The sequence below is a fragment of the Nicrophorus vespilloides genome, unplaced genomic scaffold (assembly GCF_001412225.1).
Source record: "Nicrophorus vespilloides isolate i.1.1-1 unplaced genomic scaffold, Nicve_v1.0, whole genome shotgun sequence".
NCBI lineage: Eukaryota > Metazoa > Arthropoda > Insecta > Coleoptera > Silphidae > Nicrophorus > Nicrophorus vespilloides.
This window is the reverse complement of record NW_017099659.1, coordinates 674-10,786: the sequence shown is the minus strand read 5'-3', so window position 1 is coordinate 10,786 and position 10,113 is coordinate 674. Positions and strand designations below refer to the sequence as shown.

At 28.2% G+C, this 10,113-nt stretch overlaps 1 protein-coding gene across 1 annotated transcript; it reads left to right on the top strand.

Moving 5' to 3' along the window:
* The first annotated feature begins 905 nt into the window (after positions 1-905).
* LOC108565084 lies at positions 906-9,250 on the top strand. Its single transcript, XM_017924366.1, has 2 exons — positions 906-964; positions 8,656-9,250. Exon 2 carries the CDS (start codon positions 8,665-8,667, stop codon positions 9,028-9,030), a length of 366 nt encoding a protein of 121 aa, XP_017779855.1. The 5' UTR covers positions 906-964; positions 8,656-8,664; the 3' UTR covers positions 9,031-9,250.
* Positions 9,251-10,113: the final 863 nt, after the last annotated feature.

The following is a 10,113-nucleotide window of genomic DNA, read 5'->3' as shown; positions in this document are numbered from 1 at the left end:
CAAATATACAGTAAAATATCTACTTCAACTTGTATCTATTCATAACAATTTTGTACAAAATGTATATTACTGTATTCCAAGCGTAAATAATATTGTTTGTGAAGTTAAACTTTGTCAGTATCGAATTGTGTCTATTCATGATTATGTTGTATTCAATTATTTTATAGAAAAGTATAAAATAAATTTTAAGGGTCGGTTAGACAATAGTCTTTTGTAACAGTTGATCAGCAATTTAAGTCGAGGTTTTCTTCACTAGAGAGGCATAAAGTTATTGTTTGCAAAAAAGAAATAAAGGATACGTCTAAAAAATCTTGACTTAATACATCAGTTTTAATTAAATAATTACTATTCATTAGATATATAAAAAATAAATGAAAATTACATGAATTATTGCTGCATTGAATTAATATTTATGTATATTTCCATTTTATTATGAAAAATAAAGCGATTTATTAATCATTTCTAGAAAATTAATGAATTTATGAGTAGATATTATTGAATTATAAATGATAGCCATAATAAAATCATTTTGCATTAATTTGATTATACTGGATGTTCCAAAAGATCAATGTTAATGCCAGTGTGAGAGGAGACAGGAATAGGTACTAAAATCCACTGGATGATCTCGAGATGGCGGCGTGGATGATGACGCCAATGCTGATGACGCCGATGCTGATGATCGAGATGATGATGATGAGATGTCGGAAGGTGTAAAGATCTGGAGTGGCGGAGGTAAGCGAACGAGAGAGAAATGCCCTTGACTCTGTTTTCGCCAAGGCAAGGTCACCGTCGTCGTCCCGCCTGCCCTCCTGTTTGGGCAAGGCTCTTCGGCTCGCAGCTCGCTCGGGTACCGGATCACATATATAATATAAACCGAAGCCAGTCAGCAACCATTGACAGTTTAAGAGTGCATCAAACCACATTCATCCACCATTCGAAACAACTTGGTCATACACCAATCCAAGTAAGTCAATTATTAAATAACAACAATAATAAGTCTTCCGCGTTCCCAAACTATGCAATTACAAGCATAGTAAACTGTACTAGTGTGTACAGTAGTATAGAAATTTTCGTGTCATTTAAACCCATTGTGTTTTATGCGAAACAGCAAACATTGTTTGCTCCGTGCTCCCGGATATGCAAATGATGCATAAACAAAGCAAGATTTTTCATAACTACATTTAAATTGCAGCGGGTTTGTTTTCAGCAAACATATACACACACGTGCTCGTAAAAGCAATGTTTAAATGCTGGGTGTACTCGTTTTTTTTTTGCCTTGTTATTGCCGTTTTGCAACTTGTACAATTATTAACTTTTCCAAGTAAAAACAATATTTACCGAATATTATATTAAAATGTCTCACTCGCTTTTTGTAATTTCCATAATTCTATTTATATTTACAGTACATAATTATCAAAATTATTTTTCTTTAAATAAATTTATTCGTTGGCACAAATAATTAAATTATCTAAATACCAATAATTATTCTTTAATATGTAATTACGAATATTATTATATATTTATTTGCTTTACGTTTCTTTTCAATTATTTACAAAATAATATTTATAGGAAGCTTATGAAATTACAAAATATTTTATGAATTACAAAAATTTCATACTCATAATTAAATAATACTCATAATAATTACAAATGCAACTAGTGTTATACACTGAAATATTTCTGTCCTTTTTATCATTTTTAATAATTTTATAAAGTGTTTTATATAAACACTTTTTAAAGTCTTGCACTTCTTAGATAATCCAAACTATATAATTACATCAACAATAATAATTTAATAAGTTAAAGAAACTAAAATAACTTTATTTAAGTAAACGTATTATAGTTGTAAAAGTATAGAATTTAGTAGAATTTATTTGAAACTTAAAAAAATATTAAATATTTCATTTTTTTATTCAATTTTCCATGTATTTAAATACTGAAAAGTATAGTTATTTCATCATTCATTAACATAACAAAACCATTATTGTTTTGATTTTCATTATACATAAAATTAAGTTCTAGCCTTAAGAAAATATGATTTCTGTTTTCATTTTAAATAAACATACTATACTTTGTGCTGAAACTGATTATCCGGACATTGCGAGGTCTTTGATTAATGCAATGCGTAACTAATTTAAATTTAAACATTTTTTCTCAAATATTTGTCAAAAAACATCCGCATTTTTCACTAATTTAATTTAGCTTAATCAAATCCAGTATTTAATTAATTATTATGATTTATGCAGTAATCTACATTGTAGAACATTATAAACTTTACAAATACATAAATTTTAATGACATGAATATTCATTTATTTACATAATTACATAATTTAGAAAAAAAACATTTTCATTTCCTTTTGATTACACAATATAAATATGTTAATAATAGATTATTTTTTACAAAGGATGAAAATGTGAAAATATGCAATTATGTTATTAAATTAAGCGTAAAATTGTAAGTGTTCGATCTTCATGAAGATTTGTTCAAGGAATTATTGCAAATAAAAAAGTTTCATTTTACTACCAAGTTTTCTAGAATCAAACAAATGTTTAATTTAAGGAATTTTAGTTTTAGTTTAAATTATTTGATTGAGATTGAAATTATATAATAAACGAAAATGTAGATACTAGTAGAGTTTCGTGTAAAATTACTCAGTAATTAATTAGTGTAATAATCGAAGTTAACAAATAATACACAGACATACTCCTCTTAGTGCGGTTTCTATCAGTCCGGATTCTTTATAGACCAGTTTGAAAATTTGAAAACAAACTAAATAGTATACAAAACTTTTTTCATTATAAAGTTAAGTCTCGTTTTGTGCACTTATTTTTGTTTTATGTGTTTATACCTTTTATTAGTCCAGTTTCAAATAGTCCGGAATGGATTACACACACTGTGAGTGATATTACTGTTGTTAATAATATTTTAATATATTTAATACACAAATTTCAAATTTGTGTATTATATAAGTATTTCCGTCCTCAGTTATGATATTTACTTAGTTAATAAATAAAGTTACATTTAATATAAAAAAGGGAAAAATATGTATAATCCACAGCTCTTAACAGTTGTTTTTCCATTAAAAGATAAATGACTATACAGAAATAATGAGTATTTATACATACAAAACATACAAAAAAAAACTTGTTTGTCAGAACGATGAATGGTATTTTCTTCAGTCTGAACAATTCACCTTCTACTAATTATACTTAGCCTTAGCCTTGAGAGTAAATTGTTATTTTATCAATCGGATTACTAATTTCTCTGATTGGAACAACAACAAATGTAATCATTTTCTAATTATTTTGTATTACTCATTACATTCATTACTACACGAAAAAATATAATCATATATTGTGTACTAGTAAATTATACAATTAATATAAATTGATGATATTTTTCATATAAATAAATCACTACAAAATATTGCATTTTTTCAAAATTATATGGGATTAATCAAAAACTCGATAAATTGGTTTATTTTATAGTTAAAAAATACATATACAAATATAGGAACGAGGCACTGTTTGAACGAGGACTTTAAGAAATAGAGACTTGAAAAACAATCATTTTTGTACAATTAACTTTATTTTTTAGAATTAGTTTATTTTTAAATTTTTAATCCGTACTGTAGTGAAACCGCACTAATCGAAGTCCGAATGCAATTAATTTCTGTATATAGAAATATAGTACATTTTTGTCCTTTAAAATAATAAATTTTCTCCATCATATTAATTAATTAATTACACATATTTTTTTCACGAAACAAATATTTATTTACAATTCGTTAATTATTAAAGTTCTTTGATATATAAATAAACGTGTGCATCTGATAAAGAATCCTGCCGACTTCAATTATTTTAATTACTTCCATCGAAGCAATTACATCAGCGCGAAATAATCTCTTCCAAATGATGTGACGTGACGCATTGAAATCATTTCGGTCGACACACATGAATATTTTTCAATGGTATCAAAGTGTTTATATATGTCTGTTTATGTTTCTTGTTTTTTTCTTTGTGCATCAGAAGCCTTCTCACGATTACATCAAAGAGTCAACGTTCCTTTTATAAAAATTGAATACCTCTGCGGAGGACGAAATCAAATGAAGTTTCGTAACGTATATAAATATTAATCGAGCAAAGAGATTTACTTGTACGCTCATAACTTTAACTTGCGCATCGTTGTAATCAGTTGAGTATTAAAAACCTGGATTATCCAGATAGAAACAACATTGAGAAATGTCTGAAAAGTTCGTGCTAAATATGTATGTATGATAATATTTATTTTATGCGCATTATACATGGTTGTGAGTATGAAATTCATGAACATCAATGTAGAGAATACATACAAAAAATTGCACATGAATAAATAAATCTCGTATACAGTGGAAAAAAGAGAATTTACAGATATTTCATTTCATACATAAAAAGGAGGAAATTCATAATACTGAATTAGCTTCTTTATTTTTGAAATTTTTTGTTTTTAAAAAATATATTCTCTTAGCAGTTACTTTCAATTAAACAAAAAAATGTATTATATAGAGCTAAGAGATTTCTTTTTCATTATTTAAAAAATAATTCCTTCTTAAGAAATTCTAATGGTATTTTCTTCTATTAATTGTAATAAAAATAGAATTGGACTTAATTGCTCCTTAATCGAACCGATAAATATTCTAGAAATGGAAGTTTTTTTTTACAATTTGCAAATCTTGCTTCCAATAATCTTCTTAACTATAGTTGATATACTAATAAAATTTATTATTTTGAACTTTAAACATTATAAATATGACTTTTTATTACGATATGTTTACTTTAATGATTAAAACAAGAAACAATAGTTTTTTTATATAGATTCAACAAAATAACTTATCTAGTCTAAATATAAGTTGACGTCTGTACCAATCCAAGGTTACATTTTTTTTTACAAATATTTCCTGGTTTTAGAATTAAGTATAAGTTGTTCTAGTTCTGACAACATTAATTATAATTTTTAGTGTTGGAAAAATTATTTAAACTAATGTAAATTAAATCATTTTTCAAGTATATGGAAAAAAAGGAGAAATATTTGATTTTAGACAATGTTTTTTGTAAATATTTATAAAATATGTATAACTAATTTTTAAATAACTCAATTTTCAATGTTTTATTAATTAACTAACTTAACACTACAATTGACTAAATTTTAAAAAAATAACCTTTTCAGAAAAAATAAATAAAGGTTTTGTTTGTCATAAAGGAGACTTTTTAAAACGGTTATCAAAATTATACATGATTTAATTGAAAAGTTTGTGAAGTTGAAAGTAAAAAAAATCGATATTCGTTTCAAAATTTATTTTACATTCGGTTGACTAACAGTTCGGACTTTGAACAAATTGTACAAAAAAAACACTTTCGCAAAAGATTTGTATATTCGGTTAATGAACACAATTTCAAAATATAATTGGTTAGATCAGTGGTTCCCAATCTTCATTATGCTATGTCCCACCAAAGCCTTTCTAAAATTCTTATGCCCCTATGTAACATATACATAATACGCAATACGGTAGACATGATTATTTCTAATTGCCCCACTGTCGAACTGGGTCCCACCTTAGGAAACACTGGTTTAAATTCTATATAAGACTGTTATGCTAATACTGACATAGGAAGAATGGCGTTAATTCAATATGGGAAAATTTCTTTATGTTATTGTTCCATTTTCAAAATCGAAATTTCCTCATTTTTTTTTTCGAGTTTCAAGTTATATGTTAGATATTAAAATACTTGAATTTATAATGATTTTTTCTGCTATATATATCTGTCTTTTAAAGACAATTTTTTTGTTAGAGTTTCAATATCGAATTATCTATAATTGTTTTGTTCGAGTTTCAAGTTGTGCGAATATCATACCGTTTTAAATAAAAATATGAAAAATGTATTTAATTTAAGCTCATATGCATAATAAGTTTAAATATAATATATCATAAATTATATATAGTTTACTTAATTTTTTTTAACTAAATAAAATATTAGTATAAATTAAGTTAGTCACAATTTGAAATAATTCGGAAAGACAAAAGAATAATTTCCTAAATTTTTGTATTCAGAAATTATTAGATATGGTTTTAGATCAATGGTACCTATTGATCGCTATCCAAATTTGAGTCTTGTTAAATGTTTAATGAGTTGAGAAATGACAGCTGTCAAAGCGATAAATTGGTGAAAAACTATTAACAATTGGGCTGCAGTATAACTACATGTTTTAAAAACTGTTTTAGATAACAGTATAAACAAGATGAAAGAAAAATGTTGTTGTCTCTGGATCTGTTAGCAAGCTATTTGTGTTGAAAGATAATATGGCTTAAAAATACAATTCTACAATATTAAATTATCGAGTATAAACGGTTATGTTATATACGAGTGGATGCAATTCAATTGCAGAGAGACAAAGAAAACAAGAAAGAAACAGGTATCTTTATAAAAGAAGAGCAGTTTGTACGTAAAAGGCTTGGGTCAAGAGAAATACTGAAGAATTTATTGGAAGGTTGCAGCTCGAAACTGTTTACATCTTTAATATAATTGGCAATTTAAAATTATGACATTTTATTTAAATAAAATGTATTTAATTAATACCTAACACAAAAGACACTGTGTGTATAGACATTATATTACAATACAGTTTATTTTGTTGTAGGAAAGTAATTATACATTTCATTTTTAATTAATTGAGTAGTACGAAATTAGAGTATTTTCATTATGATATAATGCCAAAGGATATAAACTCCAAGTAAAATACTAGTAATTATTGTGTGTAATTTCTTACTGTGAGTACTTTGTGGGAAAATATAATGATCATCAATGGAGCTTTCCAGAAATAACGCTAATTACACGAAACACGTCCTTATTAGGATTAATGCTGAAATTAGTACACTTGCTGGCAACCGCATTACAATTGCCGCAAATTTTAATTACAAATAATAATTTGCATAACCGAACTTTGTGATTCAGTTAGTAATTAGTTGCTGTTGCTGTATTTGCCATTGCGCGTCTTCCCAACCGAACCACCACCACCCCAAACAACAGATGGAATCGGGGGTTTAGGGATGAGATGTTTGAGATGAGAACTCCCGCTAACCAAATTGAAAATTCTTCTCTAACCCCATTAATAAGCGTGCACATTTTTTTGTTCTTCAGTGCGAATCTTCGCCCTTTGATGCGATAGGGGAACAAATTTCTTGCGTAACTCGATTGTGTGGGGGACTGGGGCGGTTGCAAATCCCTCGGTTTCGGTTAAAACGACCGATCTTAACGTGGCCGTGGCGGTTTGCGATCATAGTTACATAATTGAACCGGAACCGGATCAGTGGTTAATCCGCAAAATCCCGACCAGGGATGGCCTCTCTAAACTGGTTATCTACAATTAATGAGTATCGAGCGACGGATGGTATTAACCTTGCACCAGAAGTGGATTCAAAATAAAAAGAGCAAACTTGATATCACGTTTCGCAACTTGTTCTCATTCTGTTTTTGTTTGTATTTTGTTTTTTTTAATTTCGTTTTGTTTTCTACCTTTTTCCTTGCCTTTCGGACTTGTTTTCGGTTCGAGCCTGGGGGCTTTGCGTTCCCCTTGAAAACACGTTTCAGGGATCTTCCTGTTAAAGTGAATAAACTTGCGAGGTCGCTTTTAACTGTTGAACGCTATCCAGTTTTTTTTTTATTCCATTTTAAAGTTGTTCTTTAGTTTGTTTTTTTAGATGCTAAAGAATCATTATTTCGAATTTTATCTTTACAATAAATTTTCTTATAGAAGCCTACTATATGTTATAAATATACTTACGACTTCATTTATAGGCTTAAGTTTCAAGTTGTTGGACTTTCGAGCAATAATTCAACTTAAGAAATAAAATAAATTCATCACTTAAATATTATTATTTATTTTTCATTGAGTTTCAAAATCAAATTATCTTCAACCTTTTGTTCGAGTTTCGAATTATTTGGATTTTTGTGATCCTTTGTTTTTGTACGAGTTTCAAAAAATAATTTATATAAAAGTCAATTAATCCATTCAGAACCATATGATATGTTCGAGTTTCGAAACACTATTTTCATGGATTTTCTGTTTGTAGTTTAAGCTTTTCGACTTTCCTCGTAAGAAATAAATTCAATTCAATTAATAAACAACACACTTCAAGATGTTATTGTTCCATTTTCAAAATCGAAATTTCCTCTTTTTTTTTCGAGTTTCAAGTTCTATGTTAGATATTAAAATACTTGAATTTATAATGATTTTCTCTGCTATATATATCTGTCTTTTCAAGACAATTTTTTTGTTGGCGTTTCAATATCGAATTATCTATAATTGTTTTGTTCGAGTTGTACGAATACCATACCGTTTTATGTTATATATACTTATTTAGTACATGCCTTAAATACTTGAATTTGTAATGATTTTCTCTACTATATATATATCTGTCTCTTAAAGATTTTTTTGTTGTAGTTTCAATATCGCATTTTTCTTATTTTTTTGTTCGAGATTCAAGTTGTTCGAATACCATACCGTTCTATCTTATATATACTTAGTATATGCATTAAATACTTGAGTTTCTAATGATTTTCTATACTGTGTCATAGATGACGATGCAATCTGATGCAACTTTACAATATGTTTCAGATAACGAAAATGAACTCATCAATTATCCTGATTCTGGGCGTGATGGCTGCAGTGGCAAAGGGTCAACTGTATTCCCATGTGATAACCGTTGGGGCAGGTCATGGTTTCGCAAGTCCGGGTGTGGTTTACAACCCGGCGGCCGCGGACCCCAGGCATTTGGCCCATAAAGCGGTCGTCGAGAATGCCGCCGTCGAGGCGCAACTCCCCCATGAACTAATCAATCCGTTCTACAAGAATCCCAGGATCGCTGCCGGTTTGGCCAAGGAGTCCTGGTTTGGCGATAAGGAATTCCCGGTCTTCAACAGGCAAGCGGACAAGATTCCCAGGGAGGAGATCGCCAAAATTGTACGCAGGATCCAACACCAGAGGAGATGAACGGTGAATCTTCAGCAATTTTATTAAAAAAAAGGACAAAGTGATTCCTACAGGATTCAGTGATAATGGACGATGACGAATTAGATTTAATCCTTCTTCGTCCATTGACATAATTTTCTGTTCTCTTACTTTTGTTTTCTTCAACATACTACGTTTGTTTCCCCCCTTCGTTGTTGTACATAAATAAACGCCATATTATATAATATTTATTCTAGATCTGCTTCCGATATTTATTGCAAAATGTATATATAAAACCAATTTGTATTTGTAAAGCATTCCACTGTATTTATTTATTACCCCAATTCCCAATAAATATCAGTTGAAATCATAAACAATTTCATATGAAAAAATAAATAAAAACATAACTGAAATGAGAGAATTAGAATAAACATAGAAATTTTTAACCCTTTTATGTTTATTGTAATACAAAGAGAAAATAGATAGAAATGACAGCAAAATCTACTATCAAAAATACACTTTATCTGTAGTTGAAATACAAACTGTAGAAAAGGAATTTTTTAAATAAAAATATGAAAAATGTATATAATTTAAGCTCATATGCATAATAAGTTTAAATATAATATATCATAAATTATATATAGTTTACTTAATTTTTTTAACTAAATAAAATATTAGTATAAATTAAGTTAGTCACAATTTGAAAGAATTCGGAAAGACAAAAGAAAACAGAATAATTTCCTAAATTTTTGTATTCAGAAATTATTAGATATGGTTTTAGATCAATGGTACCTATTGATCGCTATCCAAATTTGAGTCTTGTTAAATGTTTAATGAGTTAAGAAATGACAGCTGTCAAAGCGATAAATTGGTGAAAAACTATTAACAATTGGGTCGCAGTACAACTACATGTTTTAAAAACACTGTTTTAGATGACGGTATAAACAAGATGAAAGAAAAATTTCGTTGTCTCTGGCTCTGTCAGCAAGCTATTTATGTAGTAAGATAATATGGCTTAAAAAGACAATTCTACAATATTAAATTATCGAGTATAAACAGTTTATGTTATATACGAGTGGATGCAATTCAATTGCAGAGAGACAAAGAGAACAAGAAAGAAACAGG